Source organism: Populus trichocarpa, chromosome 18, assembly GCF_000002775.5.
Source record: "Populus trichocarpa isolate Nisqually-1 chromosome 18, P.trichocarpa_v4.1, whole genome shotgun sequence".
NCBI classification, from domain to species: Eukaryota; Viridiplantae; Streptophyta; class Magnoliopsida; order Malpighiales; family Salicaceae; genus Populus; species Populus trichocarpa.
In genome coordinates, this window is record NC_037302.2 from 2,111,458 (window position 1) to 2,135,022 (window position 23,565).

Genomic DNA, 23,565 nt, shown 5'->3' on the forward strand with positions numbered 1-23,565 from the left:
AATCCTGGCTAAAGAAAAACAAAAGAAAAAGCAAGTGTAAAAGATAAATTGGAAAAACAAAAAGCTCAATCGAAATTAATGACGAACCACAGGGCCATTAAGGTCAACTCCAACAAAATATCTCACTGCCTCCCTCCCTCTCTCACACCCTCTTTACTATAAAAATCATTCACCATCACAGAGCCTTATACCTCTATCTTGTTGAGCTCTACGCTTCGGGCCTTTGCTCTCTCTCTTTCTATCTCTCTTAAAAAAAGTGTTTTCTTTAAATTTCTAGCTAACCGTTTTACTTTGCAGCAAACCCTAACCCTAAGCCCCCAAACCCCGTCTTCATTTTACTTTCGCAGGTAGTCCCCCTTTCTCTCTCCAATTCACAACTCAATTTCACTGCAAAACCCTAATTTATTAGATCTATCTTCGTTTTCGTTAAAAAACCCTAATTTCATTTACACTAATTTCGAGATCTGTGTTTGTTTGTTGTAGAAATCATGGGTGAAACAAGAGACAACGATGCTTACGAGGAGGAGCTTCTCGACTACGAAGAAGAAGATGACAAAGCACCTGACTCCGTCGGAGCTAAAGTTAACGGCGAAGCCGTTAAGAAGTGAGTATTTTTTTGTGTGTTGAAAGGCTGGATTTTTATAAATTTTGATGGAGATTGATAGATCAGTTGTCCAAGCTTGTGTCTTGTAGTTTTATTTGTGTTTTTATTTACGTTGGTGTTTTATTTTTTGGTGTACAGGGGATATGTTGGAATTCACAGTTCGGGATTCAGAGACTTCCTTTTGAAGCCAGAGCTTCTTCGGTCCATTGTTGACTCGGGTTTTGAGCATCCTTCTGAAGGTAATCTATTGCTATGCTCTTCTGATTTTCTCAATGTTTACTTTAGTATTGTCTTTAATGTACAAGTTTTACTTCTTCTAAGGGATTTGTGTTGAAATTGTGTTTTTTAGCCGTGCTAATAAACTTTGACTGTCTGCCCAAAAAAGTATACAGTTTCCAATGACATCATGCATATTAATATATAAATTTGAGTGGCATGCATAGCTCCATATTTTTTTAATTTTTTTTATGCTTTTATCTGAATGCGCCAGCACTTTTTTAACTGAATTTGTAGCTTTTCCATGTTCGTTGATGTCTTTTTTGCACCCTTGAATCATTGTGGTGTTTAACTTTTCAGGTAATATACAATTATCACAATCTTGATTTTGGAGCTGTATTCTTCTATGGTAAACCCTTTCAATTAAAGGATCAGAGAGGTTATGTTTTACTTACCAAGGGTTCCTTCCGTACAATTTTCTTTGGTAATTCATCAGTGCAACATGAGTGTATTCCCCAAGCCATCTTGGGAATGGATGTCATCTGCCAAGCTAAATCTGGAATGGGAAAGACTGCTGTTTTTGTTCTGTCTACTCTTCAGCAAATTGAGCCTACCTCTGGACAAGTTATTGCCCTTGTTCTATGTCACACTAGAGAGTTGGCATACCAGGTAATTTTAAAGTAACAAACTTGACTTCCCATTTACTTATGTTACTTTTTCTCCGTGTTGCAATGCATGTTTCCTCATTTTTTTACTATTTTTTACTTAATAGATCTGTCACGAGTTTGAGAGGTTCAGTACTTACTTGCCCGATACAAAGGTTGCTGTTTTCTATGGTGGTGTCAATGTCAAAACTCACAAAGATCTACTGAAAAATGAATGCCCTCATGTTGTTGTTGGAACTCCTGGAAGAATCCTGGCACTGGCTAGAGATAAAGACCTTTCTTTGAAGAATGTCAGGCATTTTATCCTTGATGAATGTGACAAAATGCTGGAATCACTCGGTATGTTTTTATCCTAAAATCTTGGCCCAGAGGTCCTTTTTTCTCCATCTTAATTTGATATTAATGTCTTAATCATGCATATTCCTTATTTCTTTGTATAATTGATATTTTCTGCAGACATGAGGAGAGATGTTCAGGAGATCTTCAAATTGACTCCTCATGATAAGCAAGTTATGATGTTTTCTGCAACACTCAGCAAAGAAATCCGCCCAGTTTGCAAAAAATTCATGCAAGATGTAATGTCCTATGGCCAGTTCTACTTGAATTTAGAAGTCTTTTCTTTTTAATATTGCCAGATGTCTCTGCGAGTCTTCTATAGATATTTAGGATTCAGTTCTCCATCAGGAATAGTGATAAGTGGTCACTGTGAGGAAATTGTATTTTGTTGGGTTGGGAATCACAAGCCTCAAGTTCGTGGCAGGTGCCAAAGTGGGGTGTGGTTGTGTCTCTCCCTTTTTTTTTATTTGTTTAATTTTTTAGTTTTTTTTACCTCTGCTAGGATGTGCCCCTTTTACTTTTTTTTTTTTTTTTTTGGTGGGGGGGGGGGGGGTGGTTTGGGGAGTGGGAATTTGTTGGATGGGATGGGGGGTTCTCCTTTATCTGTGGCGACTTCAGTTGTAAAATAGAGTTCTGTTGAGCTACAGTGGACTTGCTTGTTATGACTTTAAAAAGTATCTGCAAGGAGACGATTCATATGGACCGGAATCTCGATTGAAGGGATGCAAATCCATCTATCATTTCCTTCTGGATAGCATTAGCTTCACGAAGGCTCCTAATATGATTTACTGTGACATTTGTTCCTTTCAGCCAATGGAAATTTACGTCGATGATGAAGCCAAGTTGACCCTCCATGGTCTTGTACAGGTATGCATTCAGATTTGTGTTGTTGTTTTACAGTGGTTTTAAAGGAGCTAGACAATTCCAGGTTACAATGCTATAGAGCTGGGGTTTGAGTGAGAAGATAGTGAGGAGAGGAAAAAAATGGGTTAAGAAATAAGAGGGTAGGAAGGAGAAAGAGAGGTGAGACAGAGCAGATGTAGAATGAGTGAAGAAGATGGAAAGTGGAGATGTGGTCTTACCATATGGAGAGAGCATATAGATTAATGAGAGAAAATAAGGTGTCAAGTATGAAATAAAGGAATTGCATTGAGGCTAGCTTTTCACTGGGGACAGGTCTGGCTCTTTGTGAGAGATGTGTTCATCCTTGAACCTTTAAAACAATGCTCCACATTGAGGAATCCAATTGGTTGGGGGATGGTGATGCCATGCCAATGTTATAATTCTTCTCCTCTTGACAAGACAGTACTATACCAGTTTTTGAACCTCCATCTGACAATCAAAATTGGAATGGCAGCACTACATCAAACTGACTGAGCTGGAGAAAAATCGGAAGTTGAACGATCTTCTTGATGCATTGGACTTCAATCAAGTTGTTATCTTTGTTAAAAGTGTGAGCAGAGCAGCTGAGCTGAACAAGTTGCTCGTGGAGTGTAATTTCCCCTCTATTTGCATCCATTCTGGCATGTCACAGGAAGAAAGGTTTGTAGATTTTACATATTATATTATTATAAACACCCTGCTGCAGTCATTCAGGGTCTTTTTTTTCCTCTCATGTTGTAATCTACTTTGTTTTGCCATTGGTTAACTTGGTCTGCTGGTGCATTTATTCTGGACGAAATTAATTGCTTTAATTGATATCAATGGTATTTCTGTTAATGCCAGTCTAGGGTCATTTGAGTGTTGGGTAGGGTTTGGTGTATGAATCGTGTTTTTGGTGTTTGATTATGTTTTATTACCATGGTTTTGGATTTTTCAGAACAACGTAAAAATGGTGTTGGTTTTTTTTTTTTGCAAACCCATGTTTTGAAAAAATCAAAATTTGAGTGCTTCATATATTCCTTTGCTTTGGATGTAGTCTTGGAAACCTCATTTGAGAAGCTAGAATATGCATAGTAAACTTGTTATTTTGTATGGTATTGGTTTGTTTCTTTGGTATGGATTTGATTGTGTATGGAATGTGTGTTGTTGACATGGAATTGAAATTTACTTGGTTTCTTTCTAGGCTATTACACCTTACTTTTCACTATGCATCGGATGCTGTATTTTGTTATGGGGTTATGTTGATTTTTATGACCTCATTGAAAATGATTTTTGCGGTTTTTATCTTAGAAGTGACTGTCATTTTGAGTGTATTTTAATTTCAATAATATAATGCACTTCTGTTCTGGCACTTGGTTAGCATGTGCACTGTAGTTGTAATATAGTTTTAGTAGTGATATGTTCTGTGCTGAATGTATCCCATTTGCAGGTTGATGCGCTACAAGGGTTTCAAGGAGGGTCATAAAAGGATTCTTGTTGCCACTGATTTGGTTGGCAGGGGTATTGATATTGAACGTGTCAACATTGTTATTAACTATGACATGCCAGACTCTGCTGACACTTACTTGCACAGGGTAAATTCAACTGAACTTGTTCAACATATCTGCTTGATGGCTTTCCTTTCCAGCGCATCATATTTGTTGAAATGTCTTACAGTTGTGCTTTTTAAAAAAATAAATCCATAACAGGTTGGTAGAGCTGGTAGGTTTGGCACAAAGGGCCTTGCAATTACCTTTGTATCATCAGCTTCCGACTCTGATGTTCTCAACCAGGTCCTGCAATTAATTTTGTTTCATCAAATTTGTATTGTTTTCTTAAATTTCTTGCTTGTTCTAAAACTTATTAGTTTGATTGCAGGTTCAAGAGAGGTTTGAGGTGGATATAAAGGAGCTACCGGAGCAGATTGATACATCTACATATAGTAAGTTTCTCAATGCACTTTTTTTCAAAAAAATGGTTGCAAGAATTTGTTCTCTTCATTATTGTGTTCTACTTTTTCTATGTTTATCCAAAAAGCAAATAAGAACCGACCCTGCTTTCCATTTTCCTGTCGTTGTTGGCATCTTCTTTTCCTTTTTAAACTTGTGGGATAGTAACAGTAACCAGTAATACTATATTGGTGCTTGCTGGTTAATTGGGGATTATGAGAGCAACCGTGCAACCTTAATAGGCTTCACCCTTTTTTTTTTTTGGCCTGCAATTTCGTTTCTGAACTCTTTATGTTTATGGCATTGTTGGAATAATATGGCACTATATGCTCATTGTTTGCAAACATTTTCATTTGCAGTGCCATCTTAAAGGAGATTCAATCAGCATGTGGTGGATTCTGATGGTGGTAGTCCCTTTCTATCTTATTTGTTCTGCATACTGCCTAATGGTTTGTATTGGTGAATCTACTCAATGGTGTATTCTACTTTTGAACTACCTGTAGCCTTTGGGACTCTCGGGGCCGTGCTTTTTTGGACGTAGAGTTTGCTAGACTTGCTCATGAATTATTGGTACAACAGTTACTACTCGCAGTATAACTAGTTTAGATTTGCAGGAGAGCGCCATGTTATCATATGTATTAATGTTTTAGATAAGCTAAAATTGAAATATTTTTAGTGCTTTTTTGCTTTTTTTATGTTAGCTTAGCCTTGGCGGCTTTTGATTGGTAAGGTCTTTATGAAGTTCTTTCTATAGAAGGGATTTGCTAGTGTTAACATGAGCGAGCGTGCTTTGGTTTTATTGGGGTGGTATTGGTAATGGATTGAGCAAGGCCTGTAATTAATGTATAGGTAGAGGTGAGATGGGCTAAGCATAGAGAGATTCGGCATATGAGATAAAGATATAGGTTAAATGGGTACAAGGTGCAAAAATATCGTTGTGGTCAAGAATGTCTAAACGGGTCATGGGGTCATTAAATCATCTCAGAATTTACTCCTGCGCTTCTTTTAATCGTCTCTTAATTCGAAGTAGTTGTTTTACTTTAGGTTTTGTTGAATCCCCGATCAAATGCTGGTCATGATTCTGTTTAATAGTACAAAGTCGTGTCTGCGTAATGATGTGTGTTGTTTTTACCCTTGATATCAGGGTGAAATGAATGATGTGTTTTGGCTTTCAAATTCCTCAGATCTTCCCCTGTATCTTCATCCTATCGAGATTCCTAAGCTAGAGGATTTAATGTCATTGCTAATACGAAGCTTGGTTATCAAACCTTTGTTCTTGATGATTTGATCTTGATGAATTTCTTTTTTGATGGGTTGACTAGAGAAAATTATGCGTAAGAGTTGGGCTAATGATTATGTTTTGATTAAAATCTATGATTTGGACCCAATTATTTTTTTGCACTCAAATTATTTGAATGGCTATGTTTTGATTAAAATGATTATTTGCTAGTACTCAATTAGTTGCTAGTAGATCAGGTTCACATCTAATGACTTGGAGGCCTTCTATTAAACTAAGATTGAGGTGGTGTATTTTAAAGTATTTTTTTATTAAAATGATATATTTTTCTAAATTATTTTTGATATTAATATGCTTTAAAAATATAAAAAATAATAATTTTACTAAAAAATTAGAGGGAATACAGTTTTAAGAACTTTTTCCCAGTAGTTAGTAGCATGCTTGACAAAGACAGACTAGATACGATACTTTTTCATTTCAAAGTTATTTTTGGTGTATGTTTAGATAATGTCAAGGTTTTTCTAGTGGATAAACTTGTTCTATTAAAAGGGATATGACCCACTTAAAAGATAAGACAAACTTATCAATTCTTTACTATTTATGTTTTTAATATAATATCTTTTGAAAAGATCAAAACGAGATTTTTTTAAAAAAAAATCAGTGGGTTTTATTAGTTACAGGTCATCTTAGTTTTTTCTCTTGGTTAGGTTAATTTCTTTTCTATTTTTTTAAAACCTAAACGCTTGTTATTGATCTATTAATTTTATTAATATGATTTAATTTTATTAATTTGATTTGAGGACTATTTTTTAAGAAAATACTAAACTCTTGTTATTGATTAGGATGTGTTATTGATTATGTTAAAAAACGTATTTTTAAAAACGTATTTTTAAACCTTGTTTTGACTAATTATTTTTAAAAAATGTCAGGTTTTTTATTCGGTTTGATTATATAAGTTTGATAGTAATATATATTAAATTAAAATGAAAAAATAATATATTTCAACACTCATGTATTATTGTTATTATAATATGTTGTTTTGTCTTGTTCAATGTTTACCAAACACAAATTAAGACAATTTGTCCTGCACACTAGAGAAAAGACAAGACAAAACAATTATTTATCCAATTTAGTCATATGTAGTCTAATCAATACTATCCAACATATCAAACACTGCCTCATAGTTTTAATTTTATCTAGAAAGAACTTTCTAACTAACTTGTATTAACAAAAGATAAAACTAATAGGGAAACTAATAGGGAAATTACTGTAGTTGTAGATTTATTGACAATGTTTGTTGGAGCAATGTAATGATGTCTTTATCCCTAAAACAAAACCTATAATTAGTTATTGAAGGTATTAATATCTTTTCATGAGGTGCAATAGTAATTTTTCAAATTGATCTGGGCGATGAAAAGATTGCAAAAGCCTTTTAAAGCAAAAATTTCAATATTGGCATCAAGGGGCAATTTAGTACTTTCAAAATGATTTTTTCATTATTATCATGTAAGATGAGGTGAAATTATGTATTTGGACAAAAATGAAAAATAATACAAAAATCAAAAGTACTATGAAATAACTAAAATATCCGTAAAACTTAAAAAAATAAATTTGGTCTCAAGAGGCTTTTTCAATATTAAAAGCATTTACTGCTTCTACTACTATAAAAGTCTTTAAATAAACATGCTATACGGAGGCCTCTAAATATTACCAATGATAAAATACTATAAAAGTTTTTGAATAAACATGTTATACAAAGGCTTCTAAATATCACCAATGACAAAATATGATGAATAAGGAGTTTCATGCCTTACTATGAAATGGTACATGGATTTGCATACCACTAAAACCTAACATTAATATTGTAGGTAGTAAATAGGTATCAAGATTAAAAAGGAATGCAAATGGTGAAATTGCACGCTACAAAGCATATCATTAGCAACATGGTGTGGATTTCAATGAGACTTTCAGCCTTATAGTCAAACCAACAACAATTTGTATTGTTCTTTCACTTGTTATAACTTACAATTGGTATATACAAATGCATTCCTTCATAGAACCTTACAAAAAAAGTATGTGATTCAACCTCCCGAGTTTTAACATCCTCAATATCTAAAATCATCTTTGTCTTTTTAAGGAGTCTCTTTATGGGTTATGATAAACACCTCATGCCTGATTTTCTTGCCTTACATAAAAACTCAAAGCTCTCGGATTATGATAGAAAGGTTGATAGATCTCTCTATATTTATCACACCCCTTCTGTCATTCTATAAGTTCTCATATATGTTAATGACATAATCACTACAAGACCAAGTTTAGCTGTTAGTGATCAATTAATACACAAGATAAATTTAGATTTTGCAGTGAAACATCTCGGGCCTCTAGGATTTTTCTTGGGTGTTGAAGTCGTGTCTTATATTGGTGCTTTATTATTGATAGAAGGACACTATATTGTTAATATTCTTAAACGAAGTTATACGGATAAATCCAAGCCTTGCTCAACTCCAATGGCTACCACAACCTCTCTCGTAATAGAAGATGTAATTTTTTTTTGAAGACCCTATATTATATTGTTGTATTGTTGAAGGGCTACAATATCTTTTCTTCACTAGACATGATCTCACATTTGCTATACTCAAGGTGAGAAAATTTATGCACAAGCCAATTGATCCTATTGACTGTTAGCTAAACAAATTTTAAGTTATCTTATATTTTTTTATTTCAGGTGGATTATATATTAGCAAAAGTCTAGAGTTTTCACTCCATGGTTTTTCGAATGCTGATTGGGAGGGAGATCGTGATTACATAAAATTTGTATGCTCATATTGTGTAAGATTTAATAGTTGAAAATACTATTGACTAAATTACATATTAATACATCATCCACACCAATTTTATGGTGTGACAACATAGGTGCAACCTATTTGTGTTTTAATATGGTGTATCATGCATGCACAAAACATATAGAAATTAACTTCCATTTTGTATAAGATCGGGTGATGAATAAACTGTCTTCAAGTTAAACTTGTTTCAAATAAAGATTAACTTGTAAATTTGTTTGCCAAGTTGTTGAGTGCTACAAGGTTTTATCTTTTGAAGACCAACCTTAAGGTACACCACCTTCCCTTATGATTATAGAGGTGTGTTGAAAACCAATATCAAGACACAATTGTTAGAGATCAAGTCAACAAGGATACGATGGAAGAGGATCATATTTGATCTTAGAGAGTTATCGTGATTGTAATATATTTAAATGTAATCTTACTTTTGAATTCTTGTTACACTTATACTATACATGTCTTGTAATACTCATGTAAAATACTATGAAAATAAGAAAGACTTCTTTTACGACTAGAATTCTGAAACCTTATAGTTAAGAAATGAAATTAGACAAGAATATATTAATGAATATAATTTTTTTATATATAAATTTGATTAGAAATATGAAGAATAAATAATTAAATTGCTTTTAATTACAATTATCATGTGACAAGGATGTTTAAGATGACCAATTATTTAATGCTAAATAATTCTTAAAAATATTTTGAATATTAAATTATTTCTTCAACTCATCGTAGGTCATATTGAAATATTAATTAATTCATAACAAAATTGATGATAATTTATGTTGGAAACTAATTTCAAATGTATAAAAAGCATGTGCTATGAAAGTCAATAAGAATTAGTGTACTAATCACATGGTTAGGGATTAAAATCTGAGACATTGTGAGTTGGAGGCTTGGAGTATTAAACATTGTGACTTTTTTTTGGCTAAGTTCCGAGTTGGTGACTGATATGTAAAACAAGTTTCTTATTAGGACAAAGGAATATTCTCAATTGCTTAAGTTAACAAATGTAAGGGAAATGCGTGTGAAAAAAGAAATGTGTGAGAAGATAGTGTTTGTGTTGAGCAAAAAGAGTAATATATAGTGTCAAGTATGCTTGGGTGAATCTATCTTCTTACTTGGTAAAATATAATATTTATAGATATCAAAAGTCATATAAGCTTAAGGAAAAATAATGGGGAATATCTCATTTCTTAGAAAATGAGTCATTGGTTGATGTGTTAGTTTGTCATTGGTTAATAAGTTGATGCTTAAGAGTAAATTATTGGTGGGAATAAGGGTGGCTTATGTAAGGAAAGTTGATGCAAAGTCAAACTTAAAAACATGTGGATAGCTAGAGGAAAAAAAAAGATGAAAGAGAAAAATGAGAGGAGAGAGAGGCCAAGAGGGGAGAGGAGGGATAAAGAGAAGACCAAGCTTGGCATGCAAATAGTTGTGTTTGGACTTGCTGCCATGTAGCAGGCGTGTGTATTCTTTCAGGCAGCAGGCCGGGTTGCTAAATAATTTTTTTTAGATGTATTATTAGAGACAAAGATTGTTAAAAACCAATTAATGGTTGTATATAGTTGATGGAGTCTTTTTTCTAAAAATCTTCTCCATTCCAATTCCCAGCTTTACATAGAATTTATTTTGTTTCCAAAACTAACTTGGAAATCTAACTTTTAGAGACGGATTTTGGGCCAAATTTTCTTAATATTGCAATTGTGATGGAGCCGAGTTTTTTGTAATTAATACGTGGAACAAAAAAAAGTCACAAATTGAATCTGTTAATTATTTCTCTGTAAAAAAATTGTTAGCCATTTCTTTTTAGAAAAGATATTTTTTCCTAATCCTAATAGGAAATATTCTACTTTTCATAAATGGAAGATTTTTGGTTTCCGATTTCGTAGTCTGCAACAGCAACCAATTAAAGAATATGAAATACATGCATATATAGGAAAGAAAAGTTAATTAATTCTTTAAGTATGACATTTAATTAGTATAATTAAAAATCCATTAATTTTATACATAGTTTGTCTACTGCTTACTAAAGATTCATAAATACTGGAATAAAGAAGATGCTATCTATCACATTAATGCTTAATGCTAGAATACTCGAGTCCCTTTATTAGAAAGATAGATTATGGTAAGAACTGCTTAATTCATGGTGATCTCCCTTCCATGTTCTTGCAACGCCGCCGCCGCCGCCGCAGAAGCTACTGTTATTTTTGTCACTACTGTTCACAATTGTAGTTTTTGAATGCAGGATGTTTATTTCAGCTTTTTGATCCTTTGCATTGCTGCGTCTAGTTTTGGCATTGGACATGGCCAAAAAGTTTTTAATGTGGTTGATTTTGGTGCCATAGGAGACGGCCAGATTGATGATACCAATGTATATACTTTAGCTCTTCTTACATGCATACATGCTTTCGTAATGTTGATTAGTCAACAATCCATTGCCATTTGTTTTATAAGTAATGTTTGGTTATTGTTTTGTCCTTCCCGTATCTCTTCTTCCTGTCATGGAAGACGGATTAATCAAGGGGATTTCTCAAGTATGTCATTATTGTCACTTAACTATCGATTATGTGCATGTTCAGGCCTTTTTATCTGCATGGCAAGCTTTGTGTGGAGATGATGTAGCTCAGGGTACACCTTCCCTTCAGATACCTGAAGGAAAAACATTTTTACTGCAGCCTGTGAAATTCCAGGGTCCTTGCAAGTCTGTATTTGTTCATGTCCAGGTAAAAACATTTCAGGTCACACACTGCCTGTGAAATTGACCTTGCTGATTAACCTGCAATCGATCTGGATTTATGTTTTTGTGTTGTCATCTCTTAAGAGTACAGGTTCAAGGGAAAATCATCGCTCCCAACACCATTGAGGAATGGAATAACTGTCAAGCAGATTACTGGATAGGCTTTGTAGGCGTAGCCAATCTCAATATGTATGGATCAGGACTAATTGATGGCCAGGGTTCGGTTTGGTGGATGCGTGCTATGCAAGCCAACAGCTTAAATGTCATAATCTATACTTACTGCTAAATGCACTCACTTTCCTGAATTCTTTCTCAGTTTATTGAAATGTTCATCAGATAGAAATTTATATCAACTCATTGTTCTGTTAATCTTCAGGCCCGTAAGATAGCCTGCAACCCTCCCAGTATAGTAAGTATACCTCTTCCTATTGAAGTTTTCTTTTCTGGGAATCAAATCTTCAATATTTGAAAAGCTGAACATATTTGTTTTCGGATTTTTTACACCGTCGAGGTTTCATTTTCTGTCAAATTACTGAAAAAGCAATCGAGAACGTTGCAGGCTCTGAACTTCGAGAAATGTGATGATCTTCAGCTTAGTGGTCTAACTCATGTTGACAGTCCAAAAGGCCATATAGGAATCACTGATTGCAATGGTGTCCTTATCTCTAATCTTAATATCGCTGCACCTGAAAACAGCCCCAACACGGATGGAATCGACATGGCTAGATCGACCAATGTTCATATTCAAGATTCTATGATAGCAACTGGTGATTTTGATTTGGAGAAACTTATGCCTCTCAATTATCTCCTCATTTCTGATGCATTTGGCTGATAGCTATTTATGCATTTGCATATGTAGGTGATGACTGTGTTGCTATCAATGGTGGCTGCTCTTATATCAACATCACCAACATTGCCTGTGGACCAGGCCATGGCATTAGGTTTGTGGAAAACCTTCCTTTTGATTTGCACTTGCCATCCTAGTTAAAACCTTTCTTTCCTCCACAGCACTTTACAGAATAAAAATCTGGCTACCACAAGCACGACGGTTCAAACGTGAAAATTGTGCCTGGCTGATAATTAGCTATTTGACAGCGTAGGAAGTTTAGGAAAGGATGGACAGTATGATACAGTGGAAGAGGTGCATGTTCGGAACTGTAGCTTCACCGGGACTCAAAACGCGGCAAGAATCAAGACATGGCAGGTAGAAAACATGTTACAAAGTGATACTGGACACATTAACGAATGAGATATGAAAGTTATCTGATTACTTTTCTTTTGTTCAGGGAGGATCCGGGTATGCAAGGAAGATTTCCTATGAGCAAATCACGCTTGTAGCATCTAAAAATCCTATCATAATTGATCAGTATTACTGCGATGGTGTAAATAATTGCAGAAACTCGGTAAAGCCAAACACTAAATGGCGCCCATTACTTCTAATTATCTCATAATCTTGAATGAAATTGTAACAGATGGATGATTTCTGATTTCTGATGCAGTCGACAGCACTGCAAGTGAGCGACGTGACATACAGTGGCTTCCAAGGGACATCTGTAGATGAAGAAGCAATCAGATTGGACTGCAGTGACAGAGGTTGTATCAACATTGTAATGGACAATATCAACATAACCTCATTGGATCCAGGAAAAACTACTTATGCCTATTGCGAACACACTAGTGGAACATCTTGGTTTACTGCACCGTATGTGCCCTGCCTATCAGTATCAGGATACTGACTGGAGAGCTTAACTGTTTTTCTTTAGGGATTTTTAATTACTGCACATACCACAGACCATTGCAGTCATGGCGATCCAATCAGACATCTTGTGCCAAGCTATTTCTTGTAGGTGCCTGATGGCTGCGTATGTTGACCTTTTCTGATACATTCTCCTCTTGGCATTGTTAGCCCTCCTTCCTTTTTACTTTCATCCCCTTCTGTTGTCTGATATCTCTCAGGTTTTGGTCACCTCAAGGTTTTTCTACAAGGAATTTGGAAGGTTTTTTTTTTTTTTGGGTCGGGCTTCAAATGAATGAATCAGTAATTTGCTAAGAATGTAATCTATTTATATATATAAAGATAAATATATAAAATAAATCTTTAAAAACAATAATTTTTTTTTATTATTAATTAAAATATCTTTGTAAAAAACTCTCAATTTCTAAATTGTCTAATTCAGACAAGTAAATATAAAAATAATAATTATTATAGTTTTAAAACTCAACTCGGGGTTGATCCGGAGTAAGGCTCGTATCATAGATCGGGTTGACTCGAATTAGTGTAAGAAAAAATATTGTTACTATCATAGTTTTAAAATCTAACCTTCTAGGCCGACCTGAGTCACGGGTCGGGTTAAGTGTTGACCCAGGTCAATATAAAAATAAAAATAATTATTATTATAGTTATAAAACTCGATTCAATGGTCGACGCAGGACAAAACCCGAGTCACAGGTCGGGAGGGTCAATCTGGTTGACCCAAGTTAACATTAGAATAAAAGTGGTTATGATCATAGTTTTAAAACTCGACTCGGGGTTTGACTTGGGAAAGACAAGGTTCACAGGTCGGGAGGTCAACCCGGGTCAATGTAAGGATAAAAATGGTTATTATTATAGTTTTAAAATCCAACTTAGAAGTCAATTGGGGTAAGGGTCGGGTCACGGTCAACCCGGGTTGACCCGCGTTGATGTATGGATAAAAATTATTATTTTTATAGTTTTAAAACCCGACTCTAGAATCAACTTGAGATAAGATTTGGATTATAGGTTAGGAGGGTAAACTCGGGTTGTTATAATACTTTGAGCATATAAAAAGGGATACGGATTGGTGGATTGAATATAATTGGAATTTGTTTTAAAACTTCAAAGAAGGATTGAAGAGGTATATTGCTTGATTTCTGCCAGCTACAAATACTCTAAGGTGTAAAGATCCATTTGTACGTATTGAAAATCTTTAGAAGAATCAGATGAGATGGATGCTGGTAAGGTGGAACTACTGGTAGCATCAGAGATTAAAAAATAAATAAATAAATGAAAACAACAACGGAAATGCTGACAAAGTAGAAAACTCTGACGAGCAAGTTTTTGACGACAATATTACATTATCCATTTTGTTGGTATTGAAAAATGCCGATAAAATCTTTCCTCTCTCTCTCTCTATATATATATATATAAATTAAATAAATAAGATCGATACTAGAAGTAGTTTCATTTTTTCTTCTCCTGGTAAGTGTTTTGAATTTGTTCTACTTGTTGAATGAGCTTTTGTCTACATCAATTGTCAATTTTCCAAAACAATGAAAGTGAGAAGATTAGGAGTAATTGCATTTCTTGGGTCTCAAGTTTCAAAATAGTGCCGGCCACTCACAGCTTTCCAAATGCATACAAAAAGAGGAATTTATATTGTCCAATAATCCGAATCTCTCTTCAAACATCACTGTTTTCAACTAGAAAACAACACTACATTACAACAGACACTTCAATTGCCTGTAGAATCGAGTCAGGACTTATATATGTGTAAGAAAAATAACAGAAGTCTTGGGCTCTATTCTGTAGCCACAGCAATGGGTATTCTTCTCTTCCTAATCTGCATCTTTCTCAATGAAGCAGCTCTATACCAAGCTTCTTTAGATCCCAGTGTGAAGGAGACATCCTTCTCGTACCCCTCGTTCGATGCTGATAGTTGCAATACTACCCTGATATGTATGGGCTCAGTAACCGTTGGCGACAGGCGCTTGAAACTTACACCAGAACCACTGCCAGTCGATTTGAACTCGACACAACCTGTGCTGAAGGACCAGATAGGCAGGGTTCTATTTCATCAGCCTGTGATTGCATGGCCCGCGTATATCAATACAACGTTCACAGTCAGGATTTTTACCTTTCCAAATACGACCACCAATGGAGATGGGATGACGTTTATTATGGCTCAGAATAACAGCCCTTCTCCACCTGACAGCAAGGGCTCATATCTTGGAGTCCTGGATAAGTCAACAGAAGGTGAATCTCCACTATATACTGCATGCATATATAAGTTTTTCGATCATGTGTTGATGTTGAGCATCTGCATAGTTTAGTCCATCACAAATCTAAATGCATCAGGAGGAAAATTCATGTAGCTCAATAATTGATTGATCCTAATCAAGAGCTTAATTCGTAAGAATATTTTCTCTGAGAAATGAGACAGGTGGTGTTACTCGACAGATAGCTGTGGAGCTTGACACTTACCCGAATGAGTTCGATCCAGATGGAAACCATATGGGCATTGATACAACAAGCATAACAAATCCAGTAGTAGCTAAGAGTCTGAACAGAACAGGCATTTACCTTACAAGTGGAAGAGATATCACGGTTCAAATTGTTTACGATAGCTCGACAGAGGAGCTCCAAATATTTGTTGCTTATGCAGGGAACCCACTAGTGAGTTTCCTGAATCAGTCTATTGACATGTCAAAATGGGTTCCGAATTCTGTTTATGTAGGCTTCACAGCCGCTACAGGGCCTTTCTCAGAGGCTCATGAGGTTTTGAATTGGACTTTTCAGTCAACATCATTGCCAGACTTGAAGAAAGCTTCTGAGAAAGAAAATAGAAAAAGGTTCTTCTTGACTGTTGCAATTGTCGTGGCAGGATTGGGGGTGCTGATACTATTCACTTTACCGCTTGCTTTAAGGGATTTAAGGAAGAGAAAAGAGAGGAGTAAAAGGAGAGCTGAAATTGAAAGCCGGTCAATGAGAGCAGCAAATGCACCCAAAATGTTTACATATAGACAACTCTCAAAGGCTACTCTTAAATTCAGCAAGGAAAACCTGTTAGGAACTGGTGGTTTTGGAAGTGTTTACAAAGGTGTCATTTCCTCGGATCCTCCCATGATCTTAGCAGTAAAAAAGATCTCAGCAACTTCAAGACAAGGTATGCTTTACTCGTTTATTACTTTGAAATTTCCAAATGATTCTGTAATCAGAAACATCAGTAAATTGCCAGTGCATTATTGAGCAGGTGAAAAGGAGTATTTGGCAGAAATATGCACCATAGGGCGTATGCGGCACAAGAACATAGTGCAACTCCAAGGCTGGTGCCACGAGCGCGAGAAACTTCTTTTGGTTTACGAATACATGCCCAACGGCAGCCTTGATTGCTACATCGGCAGGCGCTTTCTTGACTGGAACACTAGGTACAAAATATTAACAGGCCTGGCATCAGCATTACTTTACCTCCATGAGCAATGTGGCCATCCTATTGTTCACCGAGATGTTAAGCCGAATAATGTAATGTTGGACTCCGATTTCAATGCTCATTTAGGCGATTTCGGCCTTGCAAGATTGCTCAGAAGCGATTCTGCAGTTACAACAATGCTTGCTGGCACTCCAGGATACTTGGCTCCTGAAGTAGCTTACACAGGAAAGGCTGCTCCAGAATCTGATGTCTATAGCTTTGGCATGGTTGTAATAGAAGTCGTGACAGGACAACGGTCAAGGGGTATTTTCGAAGAAAATAGTTTACTAGATTATGTATGGAGTTTACATGGAAGAAAAACATTGCTCAAAGGTGTTGACCGAAAGCTAGAAGGCAAGTATGATGAACAACAAGTGAAGAGGACATTACTTGTTGGACTTGCTTGCTTGCATCCTGACACTAAGAGTCGTCCGACTATTAGAAAAGTAGAGCAGATTTTCTTGAACCCCGATGAGCCTCTGATGGAGGTGCCAGAATCGAGGCCAAATGCAATTTTTGTGCCACTCTCTTCCTCTGCTTCAACCACAAGGTCTGCAACTGATTTTGGGTCTAAAAGTGACGATCTCTTGTTGCAGTCAACCCCTGAAGAGATGGTCCTTGATGAGATTGTTGTCCACCATGAAGATTCTGACATATAAAGGGCTCTTGTGGGTGTTGAAGATAGAATTTTACTTCCATTTCCTTATTTCCATCTGCATTTTGTGTACGTTTTTCAGCTGTTAATTTTATCGTACATCTTTTTTTGTACATACATTTATAGGTGAGGAAAAAAAAAGAGGCAGGAGAGGACAGGATGCTACATAACTTAATGTTTGTTTGGAGTTAAAGACTCTGACTCTTTCCCATGTATCAAAGAAAGATGGAAAGAGAATTATAAACACAACTAGAAACAAGAGTTGGTTTCACTGTTCATATAAATAATGAAAAGATTGATATATTTTTTTCAATCGTACGGTGACAGGTTTTATATTATAACTCGTAAAAGAACAGGGATAAATATTACATGACATCCATCCACTGTTAAATTGAAGAAATTAGTTCCACGAAACTCGGGAATCTGAGTGTAGCTTAACTGGTCAAATTCTAAGTTTATTTTCTAGAAGTTACCAGTTCGAGTTGTATAAACTACAGGATCACTAGAGGTTTAGATGGTCGTTAACTTCAGAGCCCATAAAATTTATCAAGATGCGTGCAAGCTAATGTAAACACCCACACTAATAAATAAAAAAAAAATTAGTTCCAGGGCTGACCTCCTTATCTTTATCTGAAAGAGTAGGAAGTTCAATACGAATTTGGGAGGCATGCAAAGTGAATAAAGATCCAGCCAAAGTTGCTGAGTTCTTTATAACACAGACCACATCATTGCCCTTCACCTCTGAAGCCTGCTCAATTCAATTCCAGGAAAATCTCCGCTAACCAGACATGCTTGTGTGTGAGAAGGCATATTCTTCATAAAATCACCCAAACAAACTAAGAACATTGTCAAATACTTAATAAATAAGCAAGCAAGAATCCCACTTCCCTTCAGACAATGGATTAAATAACATTTACACTATGAAAGAACTAGACAGAAGACTATAATCAAAGACTAGCAACAGATGTAGTTATCTTACCTCCAGCCATACAGAAGTAGTTGCACTTCCAGTGAAGAGGTATTGACCAGCAAAAATGGTGTCTCCTTGCTTCACTGCCTGCAAGACCAATTTGATAGGTACAAAAATTGTATGAAAAAAATAAATATATAACATAAACACACAATTCCTTTGATCAAAAAAAGAAAACCCAACACGCTTAAGAAATAATTATATATATAAAATACTTTCATTTTAGACTTAGTAGATTTTGCAATGTTCCACTTTGGTCCCTATAGATTGAAATTTTGCAATATTAACTCTTAAGTTTCATACAAGTTCAAATAGTCTTTTGTTGTTAAAGTTTGGTTTGATGATGTTGTTGGCTTTTGCAATTGTTGTGGCTCTAATGACATTGTTTGACAATGATAATAAATTATGATATGTTTTTCCCATAAATATCTTAGACATAATTTTATTTTATTTTTCCTTCACAAATATATCAGAAAAGAAGTGATTAGACAACTTACCAAAATGCTATTTTTTTTAATATCTTTTTTCTCCTATCTTTTTTCTCTAACCGGCCGGTACATGTCGATGGTACTTCTCATAAGGTTAGAAACTCTTAAAAGTCCAAAAATATAAAACAAAAATTTTTTTTTGAAAAGGTGATCTTGTCTTAATTGACACCAGCTACTTAAACAACAAAGCTCTATATTGAAAGGTTTTGGAAAATCTGGATTGAAAGTAAGAGTTTTAACACTACAGGGACCAAAATGAAATCTTAAAGGAAGAGTTTAGTGAGATCAAATAAGAGAAAAGAAATGCAAAAGTGCGTCTGCCGGGAGTCGAACCCGGGTCTATTGCTTGGAAGGCAATTATCCTGACCGTTGGACTACAAACGCCTGCTGATGTACTGTTAATATATGTTTAATATAAGGCATATAAGCTATCGTAAAGAAACGGACAGACAAGAAAGCAAAGGCCGGCTGTAGTGTTAGGATGTTGAAACCATGGTACAAAATAAAAATAAAATAAATAAGATCAAAGTAAAATTCGAGAATCCAAGTCAAATTCTTGGCTATAGACTCCCTTTCATGTCTCTTTCTTCCCTTTCAACGTCATTTATCTAAGCACCCACCAGGTAACACCTCCTCTCGCTCGCTCACACTTGAGACCCTTTTACTTATGTCTATCTCCATATTGATCATTTTGATGAAAAGAAGATGTCTTTTGCTATTTCTTCGAGAGAAAGAACACAAACTTTCTCCTGTACTTTTCAATGTAACTAGTTGGTAATTAATGTTTGCTTGAGGTAGTGATCAATAAAAGGGAGAGGAGCAAGTTTGATTACTAACTGGGAAAATGCGTTTTCCATGTTTTGTAAGTAAGGACACTTTTGTTAGTTTCGTAATTTTGATCTCTCTCTTTAGCTTTTGCCACAGCTTTCATGTCTCTCCAGTGCGCAATGCATGCAACGCGTGTCTTTAAGTGGTGCATCATGCCCTTCTTAATTGTACCATCTTCCAAATACGATGAGGAACCTTGATGAAACAGCTTCATTATTCAATGTAGATGATGATTTAGTGAAGAGAACCATTGATGGTTTTTTAGTTATGATAAACTGCAGCTGTCTGGCTGAGCACAGATTCTTCACCTGGCACTTCGACTACGAGGTCTAAAGTGGGGATACTTGGGAGACCATTTCGTTGAGATTTGTTTCATCTGTGGTTGTAATGCCAGAAAAGGTGTTGATTCCATCGCTAGTAGTGACTCTTGATCTTTTATGTGGCTGTTCTAACAATGCAGACATGGTAATCGACAAGCTGGTTCAACATGGAGATACACTTCTTACAACATGTTCTCGTTTTAAAGCTTAACACAGCTAGGACTGCCATATTGAATAGGCTAGACAATCCAGGAAGGAGATATTTTGTTTATCCCAAAACCAGGAAAGAGAAGTGATTTTTGCTTTTGGGATTGATGATTAGTGTAATCTAAGACTAATTTTTGTTTGTTCAGTGAATATCTGATGTTCTGATACTTTTTTGTCTCTTGTCAAACATACCGTTAAGGCTTAAATTAGTGTGGAAGAATGACTTGCAAGGTTTGCAGCCCATGTGAGACATGGAGTAAAACACAGATTAAGATGGTGAGGGAGTCTACTGTTTTCATATGATAAATATGTCAGTGTCTTTGATTGGTTACTTGAACATGAACAAGAGCTGCCGTCTGAATTACATGTTGTTTGAATTGCTCTTTGGTCATTATCTAACTAGCAGTAAAGAGTTGGAATTTCAGAGGATATGAGGTAAAACAGTAGTTCTTGGCCTTTTCTTTTTTGTTCTACAAAGGTAATGTTTTCAATTATTTTTCATGTACTGAAATTAAAAGAATAATTAGTTTGTTTTTTTCTAGTCATTTTTTTAATTAATTTTATTTTAATTTCATTTACAACACTGAATTAATTGGAAATTAAGCTTAATGACTTGTTTCAATTATTTTTTTATTGGGTTATCTTAATCTCATAATCTAAATCATGATTTTGATAGATTAACCTAGTTGACTCAAGTCTTTATTTGTTATTTTTTTAATTGATTTTTTCTCATTTTTATATTTCAACTTTAAGTTTATTGGCAAGTGATCTTCATAATTTATTTTGATTTATTCTCTATAGGTTTATTATAGTCTCATGACTCAATATGCAAATTGACAAGTTAACTCAGGTAAATCTAAATCAATCCAATATATTGTTGTCTCAGTATTTATAAAAAAAATTCATCTTAAATATTTATTTTGATTCAAACTATGTTTTTATCAGTCATCCAAGTTGATTTTAGACTCACCAATATGACCGAATCACATCGAGTTATTCCTTACATAATTTAAATTTTTTTACTAAAAAAATATTAGAAAACCTAAGATTTTTTTTTATCCGACCACTAGCGTAAGCATAAACCAATTATCTAGTTAACTTTATATACCCTAGTAAGCTCATGAGTTTTTTTTTAAAAAAAATGGCATAGCGGGGGAAAATACCCCAAATACCCAAAAATAGCTTATACCCAATTTGACAAATTGCACAATTTACAAGCCTTAAAGGTCATGGCTAAGTGGTTTTAGCCATGGTCCCTTGACTAGCAAAACGTGAAATATGGTTTTGGTTGTGGTCTCTATCGACTTCGTCCAACCGTAGAAGAAATGGCCAGTGGCCTAAAACTGGTCCCATCCAATTTTTGCTATGATCCATAAAAAAGGTCAGGAAAGTGTCTCTTTCCTAACCAATAGAACATAGACCAATTCAGAGCCTGAGAGGTGGAGACCACACGCATGAAAAAGTCTAAATTCTCAACTTTGTTAGGTATTTTTGGTGGAATATTTTACCAAACCCTTTTCGTTTTCAATTAATTCAGATTCAGCCCTGCGGGCAATATTCAACTTAATAATAGTCGATATGCTCTAACAAATATTTACAAGTACAACCCAATCTTCCTGTCTCTCTTTTTTTTTTTTTTAATTAATAGCTTAGCATTAATCATTCTGTTTGTTTTTATATTTCAAAAGCGTTTTAAAAAAAATTAAATTTTTTTTATTTTTTTCTTTGCTTCAAATTAATATTTTTTTAGTGTTTTTAAATCATTATGATGTGCTGATATTAAAAATAATTTTTTAAAAATAAAAAAAATATATTATTTTGATGTATTTCCAAATAAAAAATAATTTGAAAAGCAACCGCAACCGCAACCATTACTCTCAAACATGCATAAATATCAGAATTTGTTAAGTGAGCATCTACAGATTTTCTTTTTCATAAGTCTTACAAGAATTCATTCCTAGACAATCCATTCATTATTGCTTGAGTAGTGTATTCCATTTAAAAGAAAAAGAAGCACACCAATCATGCATTAACACTTTAAGTGTTACCACGTTCCGCACATTGGATTAATGCTAGAATCTAGATTGTAAATTGACATGTATCACTCATGAAATATTAAGGACTTTAAAGTCCTCAATATGTTTTTAGGATTTTTTTTAAAATTAAAATTTTATTTTATTTTCAATCATATTATTTAATATTGGGTTTTTTGAGTATTGAATTTTATAATTTATTTTTTATGGAGTTATCTCGATTCTATGACTCAAGTTAGGAGTTTTGCGAATTACATGTGTTGACTCGGATTATTATTTTTTAATTAATTCTTTTTCTCAACTTCATCCTTCAACATTGGGTTAATTAAGAATTGACCTTCATAATTGTTTTTGTACTTGCTTTCTATGGGATTATCCCGATCCTTTGATTTGGATCGCGAGTTTTGCCAGTTAGCTAAGTTGACCTAAGTTTTTTTGTTCTTTTTTTAATTTCATCCTTCAACAATGGATTGATTGAGAATTGAACTTTATAGTTTTTCTATATTTGTTTTCTATGGAGTTATTCTTGTCTCCTGACCCGAGTTTGGCAAGTTAAACCAAATTGACTTGTGTCAATTTTTTTGTCTTTTTTTGTTTTTTAATGTAATCCTTCAACATTGGGTTGATTGAGAATTGTATTTTATTTTTTTTATTTGTTTTCTATAGGGTTAGGTCGCGAGTTAGGTCGGTTGACTCATGATTTTTTGTTCTTTTTTTAATTGTTTTTTTTATTTCATCATTCAATATTGAGTTGATTGAGAATTAAACTTAATAATTTTTTTGGTTTGCATTCTATGAGGTTATCGATCTCATGTCCTGGGTCATATGTTTGGTTAGTTGACTCGGGTTTCTTTTGTGTCCATTTTTTAATTAATTTTTTTTAATTTTATCATTTAAATTTGAGTTGGTTGAGAATTGAACTTCATAATTTATTTTAACTTGCTTTCTATGAGGTTATCTCAGTCTCATAATCCAAGTTTAAGAGTTTAACTCATGTTGACTCTGTTTATTTTTTTTAGTTAAATTTTGTTTTCAATTTTATTCTTTAACATTCGGTTGATTGAAAATTGTATTTAATATTTTTTTTTAATTTGTTTTATATAGGTTATCAGGGTCTCATGATTTGGGTAGCAACTTTAACATTAACTTGAGTTGGTCCGAGTCAATCCAATATATTGTTGTTGTTTTTTTTTTTTTTTTAGTTTAACGTGGGTGTCCGGGCCAGCTTGCGCGCACCTCGACTAATAATTAAATAAAGATGTCCTCTTGATTTTTGTTTTAATCAATTATATTTTTATCGGTTATTTGAGTTGTTTTTTGACATATCAAGTTGACAAGATCATATTAAATTAATCCTCGTATGATTTTAAATTTTTTTTATTAAAAAATACATTAATAATACTTTG

General features: G+C 34.4%; 3 protein-coding genes and 1 non-coding gene across 4 annotated transcripts; 3 read left to right on the forward strand and 1 right to left on the reverse strand.

The window, feature by feature from the left end:
* Positions 1-172: 172 nt before the first annotated feature.
* On the forward strand, positions 173-5,360 carry LOC7462984 (DEAD-box ATP-dependent RNA helicase 15). The gene is made up of 12 exons (XM_002324820.4): positions 173-347; positions 484-604; positions 743-843; positions 1,317-1,489; positions 1,593-1,824; positions 1,942-2,060; positions 2,632-2,688; positions 3,179-3,363; positions 4,133-4,277; positions 4,392-4,475; positions 4,561-4,624; positions 4,991-5,360. The coding sequence occupies exons 2-12, from the start codon at positions 489-491 to the stop codon at positions 4,999-5,001; spliced, it is 1,287 nt and encodes a 428-aa protein (XP_002324856.1). The 5' UTR covers positions 173-347; positions 484-488; the 3' UTR covers positions 5,002-5,360.
* A 4,765-nt stretch (positions 5,361-10,125) lies between these two features.
* Positions 10,126-13,446, forward strand: LOC7462983 (probable polygalacturonase At3g15720). Its single transcript, XM_052449063.1, has 8 exons — positions 10,126-11,085; positions 11,294-11,452; positions 11,543-11,674; positions 11,921-12,218; positions 12,311-12,392; positions 12,547-12,655; positions 12,738-12,854; positions 12,951-13,446. Exons 1-8 carry the CDS (start codon positions 10,954-10,956, stop codon positions 13,185-13,187), a joined length of 1,266 nt encoding a protein of 421 aa, XP_052305023.1. The 5' UTR covers positions 10,126-10,953; the 3' UTR covers positions 13,188-13,446.
* Positions 13,447-14,592: 1,146 nt separating this feature from the next.
* On the forward strand, positions 14,593-17,521 carry LOC7462982 (probable L-type lectin-domain containing receptor kinase S.5). The gene is made up of 3 exons (XM_024590155.2): positions 14,593-15,445; positions 15,633-16,355; positions 16,443-17,521. Exons 1-3 carry the CDS (start codon positions 14,959-14,961, stop codon positions 17,315-17,317), a joined length of 2,085 nt encoding a protein of 694 aa, XP_024445923.2. The 5' UTR covers positions 14,593-14,958; the 3' UTR covers positions 17,318-17,521.
* Positions 17,522-19,083: 1,562 nt separating this feature from the next.
* Positions 19,084-19,155, reverse strand: TRNAG-UCC (transfer RNA glycine (anticodon UCC)). The gene has a single exon. It is a non-coding gene; the product is annotated as a tRNA-Gly (tRNA).
* Between the last annotated feature and the right edge of the window lie 4,410 nt (positions 19,156-23,565).